The 25,090-nt window shown below is 52.9% G+C and overlaps 1 protein-coding gene across 2 annotated transcripts in view; it reads right to left on the bottom strand.

Moving 5' to 3' along the window:
* Window positions 1–820: 820 nt before the first annotated feature.
* The window catches only part of PLXNA1 (plexin A1), a 105,391-nt gene continuing 81,121 nt past the window's right edge, over window positions 821–25,090 (bottom strand). Inside the window, exons 22-32 of one of the 2 annotated variants that reach the window (XM_061456053.1) lie at window positions 23,547–23,803; window positions 20,508–20,574; window positions 16,500–16,646; window positions 15,832–15,991; window positions 15,186–15,289; window positions 14,381–14,558; window positions 13,638–13,828; window positions 13,017–13,186; window positions 11,189–11,401; window positions 8,747–8,897; window positions 821–5,176 (exon numbers count right to left, since the gene is read on the bottom strand). In XM_061456053.1, coding sequence (XP_061312037.1) covers window positions 5,081–5,176; window positions 8,747–8,897; window positions 11,189–11,401; window positions 13,017–13,186; window positions 13,638–13,828; window positions 14,381–14,558; window positions 15,186–15,289; window positions 15,832–15,991; window positions 16,500–16,646; window positions 20,508–20,574; window positions 23,547–23,803 — 1,734 coding nt within the window. In that variant the 3' untranslated portion in view covers window positions 821–5,080. The remainder of the gene's footprint in view (window positions 5,177–8,746; window positions 8,898–11,188; window positions 11,402–13,016; window positions 13,187–13,637; window positions 13,829–14,380; window positions 14,559–15,185; window positions 15,290–15,831; window positions 15,992–16,499; window positions 16,647–20,507; window positions 20,575–23,546; window positions 23,804–25,090) is intronic. The other variant, XM_061456054.1, reaches the window with a different exon arrangement.

The following is a 25,090-nucleotide window of genomic DNA, read 5'->3' as shown; positions in this document are numbered from 1 at the left end:
CTGAGGGTGGAGAGGACAAGGAGATGCGCAGGGAAAGCGCAAGGCCGTAGTGATGGTGCAGGGATAGAGGTGTGGAAGAAAGACCTTCAGCCCCGACACCAGTGCCCTGGGATGTGCCACTCACCTGGATCCCAAGCTGGGGTGATGTGATGCCATGGGGCTTCCCTGAATCCCAGGGGCTGCCTCCCAGCACAGGGGTTAGCATCACCTCAGGCAGTGGTGTGTGTCATCCGTTGAGAGGTTCACATTTGATCCTTTAATCAAATCAGGTGCATTTGTGGGTTACACAATCGTTTGCAGGCCTGGATAATCTTTTCCTGCTTAGCTCTGCGCTAGAGCTGAGGAGGCAAACAAAGACGTTTGTAGCTGTCGTTGGAGGCCCTGGCTTCATTCCAGGAGCTTTTACTACGTGGGAAAAACGGGTGCAATTTGTATCAAAGAACACCCTGGCGATGGTGAAATGCAAGAGATTCATTTATTTGGCCAACCAGGAGGTTTTTAAGCTTCCGTTCCCTGATAAAACAATAGAAGAAACACAAAGCACAAAAATCCTGCCTGTGAAGGGCTCAGAGTGAAGCCACGAAGTCCATCTGAATCCATGCTCAAACCTCCATCAACCACTCAAATGTGAGCACCTGGAACAGCCCCGGTGCTGCTTTTGGGGTGCAAACAGCCCCAGCTCAGTGTCCCCATCCCCACATAGGCACCCAGCATCCTGGTGTGTATTGCGCCGCCCTGGCACAGGGGATCCATCCATCCATCCCAAAGCCACCCGCTCCCTCCCGCCTGCATCACCCCAACACAGAGGCGAGACATGGGCTGTAGCAAAAATGTTTAATCTCTCCTTGATGCGTGTGTTTTATTTACAAGTACTAAATCTGAAGACCATTAAAATAGGAAATAGCAGGATATTTACACGCTCAAAGGGCGGTCGGCCAGCCACGCTGGCCTGTTGCTTCAAGTCTGAAACAATCACAGAAAGGTCATCAGGACTCCCGATTATTATCATTATTATTATTATTATTATCATTACTATCATCATCTTTTGTCCCCCATTTCATGTTTTAAAACTCTGAAATCTCTGCCTTTCACCGGGTCTACGCTCGGTTTCCCGTTGCTTTCCTAAAGGACAGCTCGTTGTGCGCTTTGGTCGGGAGCAGGGAGCCCAGGGGGGATGCCACCATCCATTCCCCTGCTCCCTGTCCCCCAGCCCTGGGGGTGACACAGGGCTCCTGGGGACACCGGGGATGCTTCCAGGCTGGACTGCACTTGGGTTTGAACCCCAAACTGAAAAGGCAATGTGAGCAGAGGAGGGCAGGGAGGGACCCCAGGAGCTGCACAGAACGCAGGCTCAGGGCTGGGGATGCTTCACCTTATGGGTGATACCACCAGTAAGAAGAGTCCTGGGACTGCTTCCCAGCCTCTCCCTGCCTTTCCCAGTCCCTAGGCAGGGTTAGACAGAGACGGCCAGCCCAGCCAGGCTGGGGGGAGGAAGGACAGTCTGCCTGGCACGATTAAGGACACTGGGCATCATCACATGAAAGGCAAAGGTAGCACCAAGGAGCACCAGAGGCTGCAGGCAGCATTGCAATGCCAACCTCACCGACAACCACCACCCATCAGAGAGCAAAGGGACCCTGCAGGGGTGGGGGGGTACTGGGGGCATCCTTTGGAGGAGCAAACCACAGACACCCCAAAGCTGCACCAGGAGGAAGCCAACGGGAACCCATCTCCAGGACCACACCACGGGCTCTCAGCATCACTGTAGGGTGGGAAGAGCCAACCCACAGCACAAGGGGAGCCTGAAATGCACAGCTACACCACAGCACTGCCAGCATGACCCTCAAGGACCTCCAAATCCAACCTGGGCCCACCATGGCCAAGAAACTCACCTGCCCCTCCAGCCTGGCCAAGGGAGCACCCACAGAATCCCAGGATGGATGAGGGAAGGGACTACCACATCTGGTCCAACCTCCCTGCTCAAGCAGGGTCACCCAGAGCACACAGCTCAGGGTTTTATCCAGATGGCTCTTGAGTATTTCCAGGGAAGGAGACTCCACAACCTCTGCAGGCACCTATTCCAACGGTGCCACCCTCACAGGAATGTTCTTCCTTATGTTCAGGTGGAGCTTCCCACAGCATCACTGCCGGCAAAGCATCAGGCCAATAAACTCTGCTCTTACAGTGCTTCCAACCCTCGTCTGTCAACAAGGAACGCTCTTAGCAACCCACCTTCACCCCTCCAACCAGCAAAGGCGAGGGTCCCACCATCCCCTCTCAACCACCACAAAACCCACACCTTTGGCTCCCTCAAACCAAAGCTCCCCAAGATGCTTTCACCACCGTACCAGGCAGGACCCATGCTGCTTTCAGAGACACTTTAAGGCCACCTCTCCCCTTCCACTGGACCACAACAACCATTGATGCACAACCACCATCCTCCAGGCAATATCCAGGACCTCCTCCAATGCCCTAAGGAAGCAGCTTTGGGACAACCTCTCACCAAAGTGAGCCCCAAGCATCCCTCCACCCCATGGCAGAGGGTGTGCAAAGGACCCCCAAGGGGGATGCTGGCAGGCGGCAGTGCCCACTTACAACTGTCCTTTAAGGCTCCCAAATACCAGCGTTTGAGATGTGAACCTCTGAGGACTTTTCTTTTTGCCTTTTTCTTTTGATTCTCTTGGACAAGAAAGTGACAAATTAATGTGAAACGAAACGAAAAGCAGGTCTAAAGAAAGCTCAAACAGTCAACACTTGGGGGGGGTGGGGGTGTTTCATAGGGTCTTTTTTCTTCTGTTCCTTAAAAAGATCAACTCAGACTAAAATCTAGCACAGTCATGCAACAGCCCACAGCTCTCAGGAATCCAGCCACAGCTCGGGGATCGGAGGGACACAGTTCTCACTTCGTCTGCAGACACAGCTTTGTTGTTGTGGTTGGGTTTTCTTCCGTCATCCCTTCGAATCAGCATCTTCTTCCGTTCCCTCCTTCTTCAAACGCAACCAAAGCGAACAAAATCACAATGGAACGAGAGACGTGCAGGCTTCAAACGCTTGTTCTGCGGGGTGAGAAAGGCTTGGAAGCATCTTCCAGACCATTTGGTATCTTTTCTTGAGTCGTTTACTTGAAACTGGCTGTGTAAATTCATTTCCTAGTTATATTGGTTCCAATCCCCTTCAGTAACTATACAGCACCCCACTGGGGCACGAGAATTAGATTGTAACCACATATATATATATACACACTTTATTTTTTATCCTTTTTTTTAATTAAAAACTTCATTATTTCTCCCTCTCCCCCCCCTTAACTTGAGTTTTAAGGGAACGGACAGAAATCAACTGGGCTTCTTCCCACTTGGATTTCGACAGCCACTCGCTCCTGGCAGAGTCTGGCTCCGTGTGCCATGGGCTGGGCAGCAATGGGAGCTCTTGGTACAGGAAAGGAAAGGGTTTTGCTCATGGTTTTGGGAAGTTTTTGGTCACCTGCTGCTGTCTGGAGCAGCATTCAGCACCTTTGCATCTCTGGAAAGCACAAACCTACAAGGATCCGACATTCCCAAGGGGGTGGCTGAGGGAGACCACGGGGTTCCCACTTGAACCCCCCGGCAGGATGGAGGTGGTGGAGGGGAGAGGGGGTGACAGCGAGGAGAGAAAGGGGGAGAAGGAAGGAAAAGACAGAGAAAGAAAGGTCAGTCTGGGGCGAGAAGTCCTGTACACACGTGGGCTTCCTGGGTAGACAGCCCCATGCAGCCGAGCATCCCGGTCCCTCAGTAGGGTGGCCACCTGGAGGAGTTTGCCATGGGGATCATGGCTGGGAGACACTATGGACCTGCCTCCCCTTTTCCCCAGGGATCTGGTCCCTTCCCCAGCATCAAGAAGATGATGGGGAGGAAGAAAACATCAAGAGGCTTCGTTAAGGCTGCTCCAGCACCAGGAGATCTGCCATAAACCCCAGGCTGGCTCTACATGACCCCTCCAGCAGCCGCCAAACCTTGGCATTGTCCCATGGGCAGCACTTCCAAGACCTCCCCACAGCCAATGGGCTGGGAAAACAGGGATGAGCCCAACAAAACACTGACCAACCCATAGTGATCCGCTAGGAAAAGTAAAAGTCAACCTTGGGATCCCCCTTCCTCTCTGACTCTGACCTCCAGACCCATTCCAGCAGCATTTCAATAAGAGCATCTAGTCAGCTAACGAAATTCCCACTTTTTTTTTTTCCTATTTTTTGTGTTTTTCCACACTAAACAACATTCAAATAAAACATGGCACAGGACGTAGTTCAGAAATACCAAAGCTCAGGGATTCCTCCCTTTCCTGCCCACCCCAAACCTCCCCAGCATCACTCCTTTAGCTTAGGCTTTAAAACCGTTGTTGTTAGTTCATTGCAAAAATTTAGTAGAATATTGGTGGTTTTTTCTTTTTTTTTCTCTTTTCCCCTCCCGTTTTTTTGTTATTTTCTCTTTAAATTAAAAATTTTGTCTCGTGTAAATTGTGCAAATGTAGCAGTTAACACTAGTGGCAGAAGGCCAGAGAGAGAGAGAAGGGGGAGAGACAGAAAACCAGAGAGGAAAAGGAGGAGGAAAGGGGTTGGACAGCAGGAGGAAGGAGGGGAGAGCAAGTCAAGTACAGTAAAAACAGGAGCCCACCCCCCTCCCTCCAACCAAAGCAACAACAACATCCCAAAGCCATCCTCAAGCCCCGCGGTCCCGACCCTTCGTCCTCGTGGGCTCTGCCCGGGCAAGGGATGCCCAGCGGGTCCATGGGGCAGGCAACCCCCTTCTCATCCCCCTGGCATCGCCTCTGTGCAAGGTCCCTGCTGCATCCCAGTTGGACTGGGGGGTGGTTCGTGTGTGGGTCAAGGGGGTGTTATCGCTGCTGCCGTCGGGATGTGGGTTGGGGTTTGATCCTCTGGAGCGCGAGGAGGTTTCCTTGTTCGGTGGTGGGAAGCGTGCGGAGAACTCGGCGGCTCCGTGGCTCCGGCCGGTCCCAGCCCCAAAGTCTTCTCCTGGCCACGGATGCCCTGGTCGGTTCCGTGCTGCCGCCGCTGCCCCGGTGCTGGCTCCGCGCCACCGCCGCCGTCTCAGCTGCTTAAGGCCATTGTGTCGATCGCCTGCTCCAGCTTGCTCCTCAGCCGCTGCCGCCGCGCCTGCTCATCCTTCTCCAGCGCGGCCAGGATCTGCAGAGGGGAGGAGAGAGGATGAGGAGATGCCTTCCTACACACAGGGTCCTCGTTGTCGTGGATCATCACAGCACGGGGATGTAGTCCCATAGGAAATGGTGTGCGTTTGTTCCCATCCCCAACAGGGACAGGAAAGGGGCAAAAGAGGCACAAAGTGGAGGGTACAGCACTGAGTGCTGCCACCCCACAGACAGCCTCTCACCTGCAGTAACACCAAGGACCTGCTTGATACTAATGAGAAGCCAACTTGTGCATGGGGAAATGCTGAAAACAATCATCCATCACCAAATGGAGGGTGAACCCCAAAACCAAGTCAACGACACCTTCCCATCATGTCCACGTCTCCAACAAGCCTGTACCATCCTAGAGAGGCAGGGGGTGCATTTCAGAGACCACAGTCAAGCCATAGCCTGGCTCCACAAGCACAAAAAGACCAAATCCATGAGGTTTCAGCTGCCACCAGGGGTAAAACCCCACTTATCTCTCCCCATGGTGGGCAATCGGGGGTACTGGGATAATGGAGTGGGACACCAGATGGATGCACCAGCAAAGCCTGCCTCACTGGGACCCTCAGTCCTATGCAAGGAGAGCACCCACAGACACCCAAGGCTGACTTTCCTCCCTTGAAAGCCCCTTTCTCTAAACAAGCTCCTGTCTATGATGACAGACCAAAGGATGAAGGGATGGTCCCCTGCCCCAGGCTATGCCCCAAGGGCTGGGGCAGGATGAGGCTCCGAGCGAGGAGAAGGGGGTCATGAAGCATAAGCCAAAGGGCCGGCTGCCCTGCCAGCAACAGGAGTCTCGCCTGACTGATGTGATGCCGGCAGAGCAGAGAAGCTGATTTATAAAACCAAACCTGACACAAATCTCATCTCCTCGGGTGAGCTGGTTGGGAGAGCAAATTTTTGCGCAATTAAATACCAAGGCATCCGTCAAAGGGGACTTGATTAACCATTTCATTGGCTGCATAATTGGAAACAAACTGTTGTATAATTAATAGACTTTCCAGGAGGCAGGCAAAGTCCATCAGGAGCCCTACAGGTAACTTCTTAATGGGGAATTGGCTCCCTTTGATTAGGAGCTGCGGCAGCACCGGCGGCTGGGGAGCAGCACTGCTGTGTGTGCAGCATCCTGCTCTGCCATGTTCCAGCCTGTGGCCATGGCACGCTCCAGCCCTGTGCCAGGCTTTTTGGGATAGGAGCAGGCTGCTCCCTGCCTGCTGGGGCACTGAGGGATGCTTGATGGAGAATCTCTCCCCAAAGGAAAGGGGAAAGGTGCATCCTGACACCGGCATCAGCTTTTGACAAGGGGAGAATTCATCAATGAGAACCAGGCACTGATTTACCTCCCCTGGCAGCAAGGACCCTGCAGTGCAGTTCATAGATGTGGCTGCCCCATCCCTGGCAGTGTTCAAGGCCAGGTTGGACACAGGGGCTTGGAGCAAGCTGCTCTAGTGGAAGGGGTCCCTGCCCTGGGCAGGGGCTGGAACTGATGAGCTTTAAGGTCCCTTCCAACCCAAACCATTCCATGATTCTAGGATTCTGCCACAAACCTCCTACCAGGATCACTCCCCACCATCCATCTCTGCAGCCTGTCAGCTGTCATGCTACACATGGAATAAAATAACTATAATAACACACAGAAATCAAACCCCACATGCCTGAAAGGTGCCTGAGCTGCAATCAAATGAGACTGGTCTGAGAAGTGGAAGAGAAGCCTATTCCCCTCCTGCCTCTCCTGATCAGACAGCTGTGTATCCCGGGATGCTGAGGTGCCAAAAGGGTCACAGCCTGCCCCTGCACCGATTTGCTCCTCTTATCTCAGCCTTACCGGAACAGCACCAAAAGGAACCTGTGCTGAGCATAGAGACAGACCCAGGTCTGTCACCTGCTGCAAGGAGCCAGGACCAGTGATTACCACGATGCAAGAACCCAAATGAAAATTAATTATGATTTTCATTCACAGCCAATGACAGCACATTATTGCTCTGAACAACAGGAAAAATTATTCTCTCCCATTTTGCATCAAAGAGGGTGCAATCGGGCTGCATATAATTGTGCTTAATGAATGAAAACAAACAAAGGGAACAGCTGCCATTTATTAATCCCATTACAAATAATAAGAGAAGTTCCTGAGAGCTGTGAACACACTTGTGATGCTCCGAGAGCAAGACACTCAACAGATGTCAGGCTGCCGTCAGTGGGCAAGAAGAGGACCTGTGCCCCTATACAGCATCTCATTAATGCCCTATGGTCCCATCCCAGCTCTCACCCAGGACTTGGAGAGTCTATGTAAAGCTTGAGGGACAATGGCTGAGGGATGGTGGCTGCCACGCTCCAGGTCTAGGATCCTCCAAAGTGCTCCTCTTCCACTCTCACAGTGGACATAGAGCTGTCATACAAACTGTAGAACCCCAAGACTCCTTTGCAGTCAACTCATCACACAGAGCTACGGGCGCTTCCAGGATGTGCCATCCCAAGCTGGCTGAGGAGTGGCACAGGTGTTCCATCAGCATGACCATGGAATCATGGAATGGTTTGGGTTGGAAGGGACCTTAAAGCCCATCCAGCTCCAAGCCCCTGCCACGGGCAGGGACACCTTCAACTAGAACAGGGTGCTCTAAGCCGCTACCTGGCCCCATCCAACTTGGCCACTGGTCATCAGTACACAGCCACCAACCCCACGCTGATCACCACACAGCACCTTCCCAAGCACCAGGGTTTCCTCCCATCCCTGCATCCAAGACAGATTCTCCTTCTTCTCCTCACTCCTGCAGAGCACAGGATCCCACATGGATTTTGGCCATGATGGTCCCATCATGGACCTTAGACCCAAGGGCCAGATCTGCTATAACCAGCCTGTGGACTACCTAAATTCACACAAAGAGGCACTGGGAGATGCCTCTTGGGATTGCTACAGGGTACAATGGGGATCCCATTTCCTCTCCCAGCTCTGAGGAAGGAGATATTCTTGCACTCTATCACCTAAATAAGCTACTGTTCAAATGCAGTCGTCAATCCCATTTATTGGGACAATAAACCCACACTATCACGTTATATCTATAGATCCATATTTTACTGTAGTTACATATTTCATTGCTTTAATAAAAAGATGCTGGATGTGGATCTGAGCAGTGCTTTACGAAGTTAATTTGTATAAATTACAGCAGAGGGGGTTTTAACCATTCTTCCTGATGTTCACAAAGCACTGAGGAGGCCACCACATCCTCCAGCATCCATGGGGAGCAGAGCCAGATACTGCCTGTATTCCATGGCATTGGTACAGCTGCAGTGCCAGTGGATAGGGGAGAGAACACCATGAAATCTGAAGCCCCATGGAAGTCATGGGTAGAAAAACGGTGTTTTGTACAGTGCTCACTCAGAAAATATGGGAATGAAGCACTGCCTGCTCCAGTGCCTGGCTCCACACCTCCCAGACCTTTCCATCCCCACCAGACCAAGCACAGACACGGACTAAGCTGCTCTCCTGCATTCTGTGGGGTGTTTTTCCATAGGGAAAAGCATGGGACTGCAGGAACACAGGTAAAGGGACGTGGCTACATCTTACCTCATCCTTGTACTTGGTGATGTAGGAGTAGATCTCGTGCAGAGCGCTCATGCTATTGAACTGGCTGAGGTGTAACCGCGACTGCTCCGCCAGGTACGCGCTCATGTCCTGGTCGCTGATTGCTGGCATTTTAGCTATATCTGCATAATATCTGCAGGGGGGAAGCAGGAGAAGGGGTCAGAAACAGGGACACATGGAAGGATGGGTCCCCACCACGACACTCACCAAGAACAGCCACTGCAGAGGCAAGGTGAAGAGCCTCCAAGCAGTGGCATGCAGCAATCACCTGCTATAACACCACTGCTCATCAGGAGGTCTCCAAGAAGTCCATGGATGGGTCAGCATCATTAGGAACATGCTCCTGATGGAGCAGCACCCAGCCCAGCTCACCATGCTGGGAAGCAGGAGCTGCTGCTCTGAGGGATTTCCCATTCTCTCCCAAAACCACGTCTTTCCTCTTTCCTATCTCACTGGCATGTTTTGCCATCAAACTGCACCCACCAGCATCATCCACGCCTGCAGCAACAGGCAAGGCCTTGCTTCTCCTAAGGCTGCTTTGATTTCAATTCAACACTTGGTGCATGAACACCAGACGAATTCACTCCAGCCCTCTTAAAAAAGAAACTTTCCCCACAGCAAATGAGCCCTGGCTATTCCCACCACCTGGAATTGCAGAGTGCCAAGTCTCCTCCAGGTTTGCGTTACTCCTCATGGCTCCTCACTCAGTGAAGTTTCTGGTGCAGTGATTAGCATCATTAGCATCATCAGCTGAACGCTGAGATGGAACAGAGCTGAAGCACTTGGGTAGGAGCAGATGGCAGTGAGACCACTTGAGGAGATGAATGCAGGGATCCACTCCATCCCACAGCGCTGAACTCACACAGTGCTAAAGTACTGGGGCAGTTCTACAGGGAGGCTCATTCACACCCAGAAAGTGATGTGAGAGGTTTCCTGGATGCTGCCAAGAACGCAGTGGTCTGAGGTGAGGATCTGACTAAAGCAGGCATCAGGAGAACACCTACACCGGTACTGAGCTCACCCCCAGTGACACCTCCTAAAGCTGTCAGCACTTCTGCCTGAGCTGAGGAATGTTAGGGACAATTTGCCCAACTCTTCCCCACTCCAGCCAGCAATGAAAACCCATAGAGTTCCTCCTGGCCACCCTTTAACCCTGTGAAGGCCACTGGGGAAGGGACTCAAGGGAGAGAAAGGTCCAGGAGAGATCTGCTGAAGAAAGCTTTTGTGGCTGCCACAGGATGCCCAGGTAATGTGCAGCGGTTTCATGTTCTGGGTTTTATCATGACACAAAGGACAGCAGGAAACCAGCATTTCTGAGAGCTGGGCTGGATCAGCCTGGAGAAGAGAAGGCTCCTGAAGGGGGGACCTCAGAGCAGCTCCAGTGCCTAAAGGGGCTGCAGGAAACCTGGAGAGGGGCTTTGGACAAGGGCCTGCAGGGACAGGCCAAGGGGAATGGCTTTAACCTGCCAGAGGGGAGACTGAGATGAGCTCTTAGGCAGAAGCTCTTCCCTGTGAGGGTGCTGAGGCGCTGGCACAGGGTGCCCAGAGAAGCTGTGGCTGCCCCATCCCTGGCAGTGTTCAAGGCCAGGTTGGACACAGGGGCTTGGAGCAAGCTGCTCTAGTGGAAGGTGTCCCTGCCCGTGGCAGGGGTTGGAGCTGGGTGAGCTTCAAGGTCCCTTCCAATCCAAACCAGTCTGGGACTCTATGGTTTTAACAGCAGCTCTATTTGAAGGGCATCTCCTAGGTTTCTCTCCCAAAAGGATAATATGCCCAAGTGCATCAATTTGCAATCAGTAGCATTCAAACCCTAAACCTTTAACACTGCATTAATTCAGTGGGGCATGAAAAGATCTCTCATCTGCTAACCGTGAAGGTGGAGGGTGATGGAAGGAGTCAGGGGACCTTCTCTTCTCCCTGCTCCCCAGCACAGTGACAGCAGCCCAAGCACTGCCTCAGAGCATGTATTCTCATGAGGATGCCAGGCGAGATGCTCTGATGGATGAGAGATGGGAAATGGTAATTTCAGCAGAACCTGTATATATTGTCATGGTGAAAAAAAGGCTTCTCCAGTCCAAAAGTGACTTCTCACTGCTCTTTGAAAGCAGCCAAGGGAGATGTTAGCAATTCCCCAGTACAGACCAAGCTTTTACACCAGCAAACATCAGACAGCCTAAGGAGGCTGCTTTTAGCACCCCTTGAGCAAGTCAAACATCTCTTACAAGCAGTCATTGCAAGCTCATTTTAAGAGACAATCACAAGAAAACATCATCTCCCAAAGAAGATCGATTTCTGCAAGCATCACTGTAGTCCCTCTTCAGATACTTGCCAAGAGGAGTCCTCCCAAAGACCCAAGTCCCCTAACCCACACACATCCTCTGTTAAGTCCTCCAGGTGAAGCAAGGAGCTATTGCTCAATCTACTCACCTTTCTACCCAGCTCTTGTAGTTGGGGATGTCCTTGGCATACAGTAGTTTGTTGGAGGGAGAGTCTTTTCCTAGCTTGTGCTCAGAAGTTGAGCAGGAGTCCATGAATGTCTGAGCCACCACGGATAGGCAGGCATCAGTAATACTGTTCTTGTGAATGTCGAACACAAACTGGGGGTTCTTAATCACATTCACCCAAAAACGTAGAGGTAGACTGAGGAAGGAAGGAAGGAAACAGGGGTCAGCATCTGAACCAAGCTCTGCTGGGGCACACATCACAATACATACCTCCGGATATAGAGAAGGTGCTCTCCATGACCCAGAATTGGGCACGCTGCTTTTCCCAGCATCCCAGGGATGCAAACATCCCGGCCATTCCCCTCTGCCCAGCCCCACATGGCCACAGCTCTCCATTCCTCAGCACTGCCAACATCTCCAAAGGTAAACCAGGACAGTGCAGATGTGCAGCTTCTCCAGGGATCCACTCGTCCTGAAGAGCCCGGGCTGAGCCCATGGGTCAGACCAGTCATGGTCCCCTCCTCTCGCATCCATACTCCCTTTGCAGGCGCCGTGTGGCATCTCACACATCTCCCGTGTTGGAGGAGGGAGTTAACTGGACTCCTCAAGGGACTCATTAGCACATTTAACACCAGAAGAGAATTGAGACAGCCTCAGATGCTGGAAATAAAGCTCTCGGCTGTGGAGGTCTCCTGGCCAGCCACTGACTGGATGTTTGCTGCATACTGACACGCATGCCACCCTCTGTGGCTCCAGTTCCCAATCCCGCTGCCCCTCTCCTCTCCCAGGAGAACCTCAGGGCCTCCCCCCATCAGGAAGCCTCTCGGCTCTGTCATTCCTCAGCACCAACACCCAGCAATGCTTTTTATCTTAGACAAAACACACTTCATTCCTCAGGACTTTCCTAATGAGGGTACCGGGTGCATGTACATATTTCATTTGTGAACGGAATGGCCTCAAGAAATGAGCTCCACACGTCGAATTAGCACCCAGAGATAAGCACAGGCATTAGTATGCAGGAGCCTGCATGCCCAGCCCCTGTGGAGTGGGGCTTTTTTATCCTCCTTCGCCTTTCACTCCTTCTTTTAATATAGAAAGCCGAGTTATAAATCAGTTCCAAGCACTTCTGCGCTCTCACATCTCCCTTTAAAAATGTTTCTTTTCCTGCCCTGCTAATTGCCAACAGTTACTGAACTACACAAAAGCAATTTGGCTGCCATTTAACAAATGCCAGACACGGGAATGTACATACCCACCACCAGAAACAGCGGGACCAGAGAGATGGAATCAGTGAGGCAGCAGCAAAGAGTAACGCCAAGAGAGGGGCTTGGGGAGCAGGAGCTCCAGCCCTGGTCCCAGCGTGGCACTGGTGGAGGTCTCATCACCCACTCCACCCTGCTTCGCCATGGACGATGCTGAGACAGCTTTACACTGACTTTGTTAGGGCTGAGCAATGGGAGGGAGTGTGGAGACACCTCTAGGACAGGCGAGATGGGAACTGGGGCTGGCATCTCAGATAGAGAAAGCCTTTGCCTAAGGTGAGATGGGAAGGGAGCTGCTGGCTCCAGCCATCAGGGGGAGAGTGTGGCTGGGATTTGGGGATGGAAGGGTGAGGGAGCGTTGCATTCCTGGGATTTTTGCTGCTGCAGGAAGGCATGCGAGGGATTTACCCACCCCCGAAATACAGAGATATGGGCCTCTCGTGTCCTGGATCCATTCCAGAGACATATTTCTGCTGCCTGCAAGGCGGGGTTGGAAGCACTGTAGCTGTGATATCATTACCCCCCTGTCCCAGTACCCCTCTCCATTACCAGTTACTCTTCCAGGTGTGCCTGACATCGTAATCATTGATCTGATGCTTATCAGCTTGTTCATCCAGGAAATCAAACATGTACTTGATGGCGAGGGGCAGCGCGCTGCCACGATGTGCTGTGCTGAAGATGGTCTCAAACAGGTCATCCACGAACTTCTGCAGGGTGCCCTGAGGAGGCAAAGAGAGAAACACCACTCAGCAACACCCAGCACCAGCAGGGAGGTGAGACTTAAGTAGAGCTTGGCCTTGAAGGCAAATTCACTTCTCTTCCTACCACCTGGAAGAGAAGCACAGTGCAGTCTGTGTAACCCTACAGTGGTTTATACTGGGAAAGACACTGCAGTGATACCTCCTTCACTGCGTGATCTCACATGCTAAAAGCATACAAATGGCATGAATTACCCAGAGAAGCTGCAGCTGCCTCATCCCTGGCAGTCCTCATGGCCAGGTTGGAGCAACCTCCTCTAGTGGAAGGTGTCCCCCTGCCCATGGGAAGGGTTGGAACTGGATGAGCTTTAAGGTCCCTTCCAACCCAAACCATTCCACGCTCCTATAAAGGAACTTATGGAGAACCCAAGTCCCTGCCTTTCCCCACTCAGCAGCTGTCTCTGGGCCGTACCTTGGTGGCCAACAGGCGGGTCAGGTAGATCTCAGAGACCATCTTGCTGCCCCGGTCGCCCTCGCGCTGGTCCATGTGGTCGTGGTTCTTCACCAGGTGCCAGAGCTTGGTGCCACTCTCCAGGTCGGGGGTGATCATGGGGGTCCGGGAGCGCAGGCTGTCGGGGCTGCTGGCCGTGCGCAGCATGCTCTCTGCAACACCGAGCACAGGGGATGCTCACACCCTGCCCGCCTCCATCCTGACACCATCCCCATCATCCCCCTTCCCACCGCACGTCATGGCTGTGAAACGGGAGCTTTGGGATCAGCCATGGATTGGGAGCTCTGGTGGGACCATCCTCAGTCTACCGGGCTACATGCAAGGCTACAGGGGCCAGGACCGTGGTGGAAGGGATTCTGCATGCTCCCAACACACAGGTCCCAGGATCACAGGTGCCTCCTGTGTCAGTCTGAGCTGACCACACTATCCCCTTCCAAACCACGGCTGAAGCACACTCGCCAGCGCATTCACTGCAGTCCTCAACTCTGCTCATTTAGGCATAAAGCGTCCCTAATTTGAATTAGCCTTCAGGGGGATTAAAGGGAGGGGACCCCGTAGCAGCAGCCACAACACCCCCATTTCACCCCCGAGCCTGACACAAAGAGATGCGCTGAGGGCATCTGCTCCCTTCCAACACCAGAAATGGTGCAGGAGAGCTGGGGATTGGAGGACCCTGTTCACGAGAGCCACAGTTAATGAATCACCTGCCCTGTGCCTTGGTCTGCCAGCCCAGCCCGGCGCTGCCTCCCCTGCCAGCACAGCGGAGGGTGCCCCTGCGCGCTCACCGTATCTGCTGAGGGACTTGGTGAAGGTGGAGGAGTTGGAGATGTTGTACGCTGAGTTCTGCTTGGGCACCAGGGCCACCGAGGAGCCGTCCGTCACCTGTGGGCAGAGATGGGATGAGCAGGGGAGAGGCAGCAGGGAGAAACCAGCCCGGGGATGAAGCTCCACTGCATCCCACCCAGGGACACCCATCTCCAGCAAAGGAGATCTACATATCCACGTCTAACAGCTCATGGGAAGGGGTCAGACCAGAAAACACCAGACTCCTTGGTGTGAAAATGGCCAAGTAAGATCAGAGCAGGAATCAGCCTCTGAAAGTCCTAGAGATACTCTATTTAATGTCTTTCCTTGAATGGAAGGACGTCCTTGAATGTCCTTCCTTGAATGGAAGGACGTCCTTGAATGTCTTTCCTTGAATGGAAGGACGTCCTTGAATGTCCTTCCTTGAATGGAAGGACGTCCTTGAATGTCCTTCCTTGAATGGAAGGACATCCTTGAATGTCCTTCCTTAAATGGAAGGACATAAACACAGGTTTATGTTCAAGTTATGGAACTTTCCTGTTCCACCAGGAAAGTGCCTGAAGATCTCCTGGCCATGAGCATGGAGGAGCAGCACAGTTTGGAGACCCAAGCCCAGGCCCTGACCAAGCTGAGGAAGGAGAAGAGATGGCTCAGGCTCAAGGTAGCTGGTGTCTGCTCAGTGCTCTCCACCATGGACAGCCTTACCTGGTAGTGGGCCAGGGTGTTCAACCTTTTCCAGTCATTGTCGATCTTTGTGGTGACATCCTCATCCTGCAGGATGATCCGGGCCATCCTGCCCTGCCGCCACTCTGTCCCCATCAGCAAGAAGGGCCCGTGGTTAGTGGGTGATAGGAGCCAAGCAAGGTCTGGGTATCAACAGAAGAGCCCTCCCACCACATTCTGAACCCCAGGACTGATGGCTACCCACATGGTGCTGGGGAAAAGCTGTTTCCAAGTCCCCAAGGAAAGACAGCATCAATGTGACCCTGGCAACCATTTCTTTTGCTTCTCTCTTCACCATTCTCCTGCCCCTCCTTTAAGAACAGGGCTATAAACACTGTTCTCCCCGTTGGCCCTCAGCCACCTCAAGCCTGCAATCCGGAACACAGCCAGAGCCAAGAACGCTCCACTTCCCAACCTCTCTACTGGCAGGACCCACACTTTCATGCACAGGTCCCCATAAAATCAGTGCTACCAGCACAGCAGAAGTGGACTGGAGAAGCACAAATGCTCTGGTCCTGCCAGGTACCTGAAGCAGATGTGGATCAACCTGTTTTAAACAGGGGCTTTGACACTTCTGCTCCTTGTCGCATCCCTGCTCCCCCCAAGGGCAGTGCTTGGCCCCTCTTACCCAGGTCCATGTCTCCGGCTTTGGGGCGCTGGGAATAGGGCACCCCCTTGTAGACAGCATCCAGCAGCTTCTCCTTCACCTGCGTGATGGTGTCGCAGTTCAGCACCTTGACGGGGATCTCTGGGGCGTTCTCGTTCTCGGGGTTCACGCAGTTGAGGGTCTGCACAGCACAGGGGGGCAGAAAGACTCCAGTGAGAGATTGTGATGCACTGGCTGCAAAGGCAGGTCTAAGGACATGGGGCTACAGCTGTGCACAGCCCACGGCTTCTGCCACCTCTTGGGCTGCTGTGGGGTGGCCACCTGGCACACCCCTGCTCTGCCTTTCTCGCCACCACCTTCAAATCTCCAGCTAGAGTCATTGAATGGTTTGGGTTGGACAGGACCTTAAAGGCCAACCATGAGGTTTGCTGGCAGAGGTGAAGAGGGGGACTGAGTTCATGTTTGGCTTTCTCAGCTCCATGGCAAGGGCAAACCTTGCCATGCAAAGGACCCATTTCTGAGATGGGCTATCACATAGAGAAGGCAAGAGGCACCTCAGGGATGCTGCAGAGGAGAACAAGAGACACACCACTCTCTGCAAAGCTCTCTGGGTGCCTCCAAGACCTTGTTAAATGGCTGGCCCTTGTAGTGCTGGCATCAGTACCAGTGAGGCTCCTGCTTGCACTAACCAGCATTTTGTAGTCAATCTGCTGCCGGATCAGCTTGTCTTCACTGAGGGAGTAGCGAGCCTCTCCTGTGATGGCATCAATGGGTCCCTTCTCCATCTGCTGCTTGATGGCGCAGTAGAGCATGAAGAGAGGTTCCCCAGCACATTCCTGCAGGACAGGGGATGGAGAAGAGGAAGAGGAAGAGGTGAGAAGGCGCCAGACACCAGCTCTGCCTTTCAGGAACCACCACTGTGTCAGGAGCCTGCAGTGGCCCTGCAGCATCAATTCCAGGCTAGTGAAGAGCAGGTTGGGTCTGGGGACTGTGTGTATGGGTTATAGCCTGTATCTTTTGAGCTGGTCCAGCCAAGAGAAGCACCAGAGGACTGGAAAGGGCACGGTGCAGTGGGACAGCCTGGGGGCTCTTCCCAGGTACCATGATGCAGCTCTGGAATCTGCCAGGAGAGAAGGTCAAAGGAGGTTTCTCCATAGGATGCTGGGCACAGCCAACCAGAGCCACTGGGAAGGAAAAGCAAACGAACAACTCATTGACAACCTTACCCCAGATTCCAGCTGATGGAGGCGACCAGGCAATGCTAAACCTGCAGCAAAACCATTTACCACCTACGTGTCCCCACCACCAAACCCCTATAGTCAGAGCCAGCAAGAGCCACCTCACCATCTATCTCATAGGTAGGAGGAAAGGAAAGGGAAACTGGAGCAGATTCTTCCAAAGAGATGCTGGAACTGCAGCAACCAAGGCACAGCAAAGGCCCTGCTGAGATTGGAGGCACCAAGCAGCCGCGAGTTGGCTGCAAGTGAACACCCTTTCATCACCCAGGGCCCAAACCTCTCCGCTGAGCTGCATCCCAATGAGCCCCTCCAGATACAGGCATCAGCCCTAAGGGACTAAACCGGGTACAATGGGAGCAGAGAGGCCAAGAACAAGTCCCCAGCAGATGTAACCCCCCGGCCCTCATCCCTCCCTCCCAGCCGCCTCCCAGATAAAGTGTCCTTTGGTGCAGAGTGCGGCTGCTCTCCCTGTCACCATATGCTGGTAGCATCTCGTTAGCATCTGCGGTAATTAAAGAGACAGCTGCTAACGAGCAGGAACAGGCATACATCATCCCCAGCCTCCCGACAACACGCCTGCCTTTGGAATTAGGTTTCATTTGCAAACTTGGCTTCATTAAGTCAGCTTGGAAACGCGAGACACCCAAGGTGGGTGTTGTGCTGAGCATCACTGGTGAGGCAGGAGAGTGGGGCTGGCCAACGAGTGATGCTCCCACAGCACCCTGAGCCCACCCTCCAGCCACAGGGGAAAGGCTCAAGTTGCTTCTTTCAGTTGCTTGTAAAAATTCCTTGTAAAACTTCCAAGTGTGTGGAAGTGGGATCGATGGATGGATGGAGGAGAGCTGGGAGCAGGGCTCCTGCTCACATCTGGCACGGCTGCTCCTGTCTCAGCCCATAGATTTCCTCTCTCCAACCAGGCATAGTCACTGTCTCAACATCTGCAGCTCTGCAGGATCCCCACTAGGAGAGGTGGGATCGGCCATGGTTCTACTTCAGGCATCACAGCATCGCCTCCTCCACTCCTCACACACCAGTGGAGCTGATGGGGAATAAATCTCTTCTTGGATGCATGGACAGAGCTGGCCCTATGGTCTCCCATGAGGGATGGAGGCACCAGAGGTCCTGGTGACAGACATATCACTCCACTTATACCATGTGGGCTTCTGGTGGTTCCTGTGTGCCCCATGATCCTGGTCTCCTTCTGACCTGTTGGTCAACTGAAGCAATCCAAAACCTCAGTCCCAACCTCTCTGTCCCCAGCAGCTCTTGAGGACCAGGGCCAAGACACTGACATGGGTCACAGCTCAATGAGCCACTACGGATGAGGATGGTTTAGGGTTCATCCTTGACAGAAACTAATACAATGAACAGGAGCTGCAGAAACCAGCACTGGGCAGTAGCCCCAAGATGCGCTCCATTGCGAGAGATACAGGAGGGGACCACCGAGATGGGTCTGGCAGCCCCACAGGTTGATGGAAGGTAGCCAGCCCCCAAACACAGCCATGCCCATGGTGCCAACCCTGATGCATGCGTTGGGAGCAGGCTGAGGCAAGCCAGCCATGCTCAAACTGTCTTATTGACTAGATCTAGCTCATCAGGCACCTAATATCCTGCATTTGTCAGCACTTGCCTCCATTTATCCCTCTCTCTTTCCCCGGGGTGTCTCATTAAGAGTCTGATAAATGCTACTCCAGGGTCCCTGTGGAAGAACCAGCCCTCACTGGCTCCCCACACTGCTGGCCCTGGGCAGGGGGGGCTATCCTGTCCCTGTCCCCATCCCTCATGCCCTGTTCCAGGGAGGTTTGCTGGGAGCTGATCCAGCTCCTGGACGTCCTCCTGCCTCATTCACATGGACCAAACCAAGGTCTGGTGCAACCTCCCCGCTGGCAAACTGTCTGCTGTGACATCTCTGTGGTTGGACACCACAGCCAAGGACTATAAAAAGCCATTGTACTGGTCCCATCCCCACGTCTCTCTCCTCCTACTCCTTATCCTCAGTCCTGCCCTGCACTGGTGAAATCCCCAGAAGCCTCTTTTAAGGAGGACAGGACAAATGCAGGACAGAGGTGGCACATGAGCAGCTTCTGAACAAGGTGAACATGCCCCATCACTTCACCACTTGCCCACACGCCCAACCTAGGACAGGCCAAGGGCATCAAGTCCCACACACAAACACAAACACAACATCCCCAGACACCACTGTGGGCATTTGGATGCTGTGCAGCAGCCAAAGCCCAACCTTGTCCACTTCAAGGAGCCTTAAGGGTGTTTATAGGCTACTCCTGCCTATCCAACTGACCCATCTGCCAGCATCCTACCTTACCCCACAGGCAAAGCCCCAGCACAACAGGGCAGCAGGAGGTCTGACATCTCCCCATGACCAGCACAGCTCTTCTTCTCCCCAGCCCTGGAAAGCATCTCTGCTGCACGCTCCAGCTAGATTTGTACAGATAGAGGCTATCCCTCGACAGAGGCAAAAAGCCAAGTGCATGTAAGTGATATTATAAATCACCTCTCGCTGATGATCACTCGAGTTGTGCACAGGCTCTGCTCGCTCTCATCTCTTGGCTGGAAATGGTTCAAACTCTCTTTATCTTAATGAGGGATGAAATCCCACCAAACCTGCTGCGTGGCACCCAGCTTCGCTGCACGGAGCATCCCAAGGAATGGCTCTGTTCACTGGCAAAGCAGCAGCAGGACAGCAGGCACCATTCACCCACTGGGTCCAGAGGGTGGAAGCACTGGTGCTGGTGGAATAAATGTTCTCGATATGGGATGGATGAATCAGGGGTAAAAACAGCCCTGGGGCTTCAGCATCCTCTGCTGCCATTGCGATGAAGGTGGGAAAAAGGTGGATTCAAGCTCTGCATCCCCGTGGATGCACAGTGAAGAGAGCTGTGTCCTGGCTGCCAACACGCCCCATGGGGTGTCCATCCCCACCAGGGCACCTTTTAGAAGGGAAACAGCGATAGAAACACTTGAGGGAAACAATCCCCCTACCGCAGAGCCTCAGTGTCAAAGAGATGAAGGAAAAGCAGCAGCTGTGCACGAAGAGTGAAGCACATCCAACTGCAGCTCAAACAGGCAGAAACATCCTCCCATCACAGTCACATCTACAGAAGGACAAGCTCCAAGGGCTTTTTCCTCCTGAGTTACACAAACAGAGGCAAGGAGGGAGGAATGGGAACTGCTCCAAAGGGGTTCAAGGCTCAGCTGAGTTGCTTCAGATTTATCCTATCTCCACTATGCATTAAGCAATTCCAGTCTGGATTTCATTTCTCAATCTCAGCTATTTCTCCAGAAGGAGGCCCATTATCACGGATCACATCTCAGAATCCCAGGATGGGAATGGAGATTTGGGAAGTGACAGCTACTCTGGGAGGGAGCAGCAGAGCATCACCCCAGGCTTTGGTACCCCCTCCCTGCCCACATGGGGCTGCCATCCCTTCCCAAACTCACCTTCAGAAACTTGTACAGCAGGAACGTGAACCAATTCGTCAGCATCTTCTCTGCCACCGACTCCGTCCTGCAGGGAAGGCAGAGAGCAAAGCCATCAGCAGGGGATATTAAAGGGCTCTGATCCCACCTGCTGACACCTCAGCCTTGGACTACAGCTGAATTCCTTTTGTCTATAGAAGGGGTCATCCGGAAAGGGAGGAGCCTCGAAGCAAAGGGGCACAAGCAAACAGCAAAGCTCTAGTGGAAAGGGTGCCCATCGTCAAGGCTGAGGGATGGCAGCCCTCCAGGAGAGAGAAGCAAATTGGTCTCCAGTGTATTTGGAGAACCAGAGAGCCAAGTACAAACTTGTCCCATGGGATTTAACCATTTCTTGACTCCATGGTGGAAATCCGGGTCTCTGTGTGTCTCCTCAGAGTGGGGTGGTGATGTAGCAGCTTGCAGTGTACAATGCTGCAACCACCAGCTCCAAAAGGAGTTCAAAAATGGATCCGTGCCTCTCTGCTCTCAGAGATGCAGCTGATGGTCACAGATTGCCCCTAGTTTCCTAAAGCATGGTTCAAATGCAGATGCCACCTTGCTCCATAAGCATGGAAGATTCAGGGGAGTTGGCTGTGTCTGTCTGGGACCACCACCATGCAGATGTGCACAAGAAGGAGAGCAGGATCCCATGGGATGAGCGTGAGATGCGATGGGTCCCGACAGCATGGGGGGTGTGTGCTGGTACTGCAGCCAGGATGGGCTTCATCAGCAGGAGAGAGGGACACAGGGCTCGGGTTCCTACAAGGACATCTTATGGTGTCTATCTGCACCACAGCCTGCTCTCAGGGCCATAAGATTGATACTCCCCTTAACATGTCCATTATTTAAGTGCCTTTCACTCCCTCTGAAGTAAACCCCCAGCCAGCCCTCACCCTCTGGGTTAGGCTTCCTCAGCTTATCCACCCATTAACCATCATATCAGCCGCTTGCAGACGCAGATGCTCCTGAAGCACCAGCAATACCAACAACCTCAAGGACCTTCCTGCTGCACCAGGGGAAGGGATACAAACAGGAGACTCAAGGAACCAAACCCATAAGGAACCAGAACCTCAGAGCCACCAGAAGGAGTTCCACTGCCCAAGGGCAATGCCATGCAGCAGATGGGCAAGGAGCAGCTCCCAATGGCCAGATGGCTGGGATAGGAAATCCATTTTGCCTGTTTATTCAAGCTGACTCAGGGTCGTATGGTCCCTTCCATGGCTTTCTCTTGTGCTAATGGGGGCTTAGACCTTTTTGCCCTCCCTGGAATAGCAGAGCCCTCCTTAAACCATTAGGGGATGGTAATACCTGAGCCTCCAGGGAAGCCTTTCTGCCCTGCTGGGAAAGATTAATGCATCAAGGGGAAGGAAAAAGGGAGAAGGGACACAGGAAGAAAGCCATGGAGGGGTATACAGAAGCTATTCAGCAGATATCCCCCAGCCCCAGCCCAGGACCTTTGTGACAAGGCTGTAACACTCATGTGAAGTGTCATCATCCAGGCTCCGGTGGGTGTTTGCCTTTATCCGCAAGAGAGCCAGATGCCACAGCAACAGGGGATTATCCAGTAACAAAATAAACAAGTAAGAGCTCTCCCTACTCAGATCAACGTTAATCCAGTGCCCTGGGCAGTGAGCACACCCTCAGACCCAGCAGCAGGGCTAATCAAAAGGATGGAGAAGCCCTCTAGGCCATTAAACATCACCTGGGGACACACAAGCAAGATGATGGGGACCTCGTCCCTGTCCTAAGCCTCCTGCAGCTCCACCAGGATGGGCCCTTGAGTTCTGTCCCTGTGCTTGTCCCATGGCTCAGCCACTGCAGCTCCTGCCCTCCTCAACCTGACTTTTATTTAGATGTTATTGATTTAGTTCAGGAGCTGGAAATGCAGTTTAAGTATTCCAATGAAACCTGGTGTCATGGAGGGATGATAAGAAGAGAAGAGCCTAAGGATGCGCTTGGGAAGCAGGGATGGGGTAGAGGGTCGACACTTCCAAGATCCCCCCGCTCACCCAGGCGGCCACAGGTCTGCTCTGCACCCCATCTCTGGCACTTGAGAAACTAAGGTCACCCTTTTAAATGTGATAAATGAAGCAGAAAGAGACCAGCCAAGGGAAGGTGGCTGGAGCTGGGACCAACTCACATCTGTGTCTTCTCTCCAGGGCCAGGCACACAAAAGCCAACAGGCTTTGTCTGATCTGACCATGCCACCCATGAACATTGGCTGATGGCTGAAAGATGCTCTTGAGGCTTCCTGGTAACAAACCAGCCCCATGGCTCTCCCCTGGCCCCACAGCACCTTCGCTACAGGCTGGTGGCACCGGGCTGGTGAAGGCGGAGATAGGGAGGCACAGCAGTGCAAAGGGAGAAGATGGCACAAGCAGGGCCCCAGGCTGGGCTGGTGCAGCTTATTAATTGTTTTTGTTCAGCTCTTGGTGTATCTCTCAATATTCATCAGCCCGTGATGAAGGAGAGCTCAGAGCTATCATTAAATATTGATGGGCCAGGCTTGGCAGGCTGCCTCCTGCTCGCGCTCCTCCCGGCCCCACAGAGACTCCTGGATTGGGAAGAGCTGCTTGGCTTTCCCAGGAAAAACCCTGTGCGCCCAGCAAGGTGGGCAAGCCCCAAGGAGGCACCCATGCAAACCAAGAGCTGCCCCACATGCTGAGAGGTGTGTGTGACCACTGGTCCCATGGAGACGGGAAGGCATCACCGTGGCAATACACACCGGCATGCATCCTCACTGCACTGACCTAGCTGTCAAGCATATTGCTCCCTTCCTTCCCAGACAACACAAACCTCCATGGGCCAAACTAGAGCAAGAACATCCCATGGGTGACTCCTGAATGTTGGGTCCAAGTGGTCCCACATCCCTTATACTTGCACACAGACAGGCAAGGAAATGCTTGACAACAGACCACCAGCCAACACCAAAGCCATCACTGATGGCATCCCCAATGACACCAGCTCAGAAGAGCCTGGGCACTGTCCCACAACTCCTACCCCCCCAGAATGGTCCCTCACCTCCTCAGTAGCAGCTTGGGGTGGTTCTTACTCTCCAGGTTCTTCTCAATGAGGTCGGAGAGGAGCTGTTTCAGCACACCCGTGGCGTACTCCATCTCGCCCTGCAGTGCCGTCATGATGAGCGAGGCCACGTTGCCGCGGTCCCGCATGGAGAAGCTGCGCTGAGCCTCCAGCGTGCGGATGAAGGTCAGCAAGAAGTGCTTCTTGTTCAGGAGCTGCCCAAAGAGCGTCAGGGACTTCTCCACGTTTGCCTGGACCTGCAGGGATAGAGCAAAGCTGGGAGATGGGCACGAGCAGGAGGGCAGTAAGAAGGCGCTGGGCTGCACAAGACGCTGGATTCACACTCATCCCACAAGAGGAAAAGATGAAAATGGGTCAAAAAGCAGCTGGATTTGCTCTTTTCATATTACCAAGCTTCCTATTTGGTGATGAACCCCGGTTCCCTCCAAAAGTATTATCTAGTTTGTAGTACCCCAGCATCAGGTTAATACAGGGCATCACTGTATATAATGTACATACATTCACACACATCTATACAAAGGCTCTCCCACACATATGCAGGCACATACAGAAACTTCCATCCCATAACCACACACTCTTTCTCTCCCAAACACACACACGCACAAATAGTAATTCTCAATTTCAGCTAACAAGCAGCTCAATCCCCACCCAAGGCAATACCCAACACATGCTCTGGGTATTGCACAGAGAGCAAACATCTCAACCCTGAGCTCCACCACCAGCAAACCCACCTCATTTTGAGGGGCTGGATTTCAGACAGGGAAGGAAATCACAGAAACTCCACTCCAGACACAGCCTGAATCATTCCCTGTCCTCTCAAGACATTTAAAGGTGTATTTCTGGCCCTACTTGACCACGCAGGACCCAGCAGGGATGGGGTTGGGATGTTCTCAACCCCACGCTGCCATCGTCAGCACAGCTCTGGTCAGCCCTGACCACATTCCTTATCAGAAATGAACATTTATACAACACAGTGTTTTCCCATTGGAAAAGATGGTTTCCTCTGAAGAAGAGCCTCGCTGTGGCAAAAAACATCAATGGAATAAGTGAAAAATTTCATTCCACATCAGTATTTGGAGACAAAACAACATTTTTCACTTCAAAACACCAATTCAAAAAGAAGAACAGGGTTTTGACACATCAAATCACTTCACTTCAATCAAAACTTTGGATCGACACTTTTCCCTTCAGCAGAATTCCTCATGGGTTTAACTTCCCCCTCCAAAATATTCCTTCCCATTGGACAATCCCACTGTTTTCCCACCCTGACCTTGCCAATTCTGCAATAGGAATCCCCAGGTGCCACCATCACCCCCATCACCCAAACGCCTGTCCCAGAGCATCCCCAAAGGATGCTCTGCCTCCATCCTCAGGGTTCCCTCACAGCAAGCACATGGGTCTATTTCCCTTAATGCAGCTCAAGAATAAGGCCCTGCTAGGAACAGAAATGCTTTAAATTAGGTTTTCCCAGAGCCTCTCCCTCCAGACCATGCAGAGACCTCAATGCAATAATGCTGGAAATT

Source organism: Pezoporus flaviventris, unplaced genomic scaffold (genome assembly GCF_033815535.1).
Source record: "Pezoporus flaviventris isolate CSIRO_AGI_PZ_B2104156 unplaced genomic scaffold, CSIRO_AGI_Pfla_v1 ptg000021l, whole genome shotgun sequence".
In the NCBI taxonomy this organism is placed as follows: domain Eukaryota; kingdom Metazoa; phylum Chordata; class Aves; order Psittaciformes; family Psittacidae; genus Pezoporus; species Pezoporus flaviventris.
The sequence above is the reverse complement of the archived record's forward strand: the minus strand, read 5'-3'. Positions and strand labels throughout refer to the sequence as shown.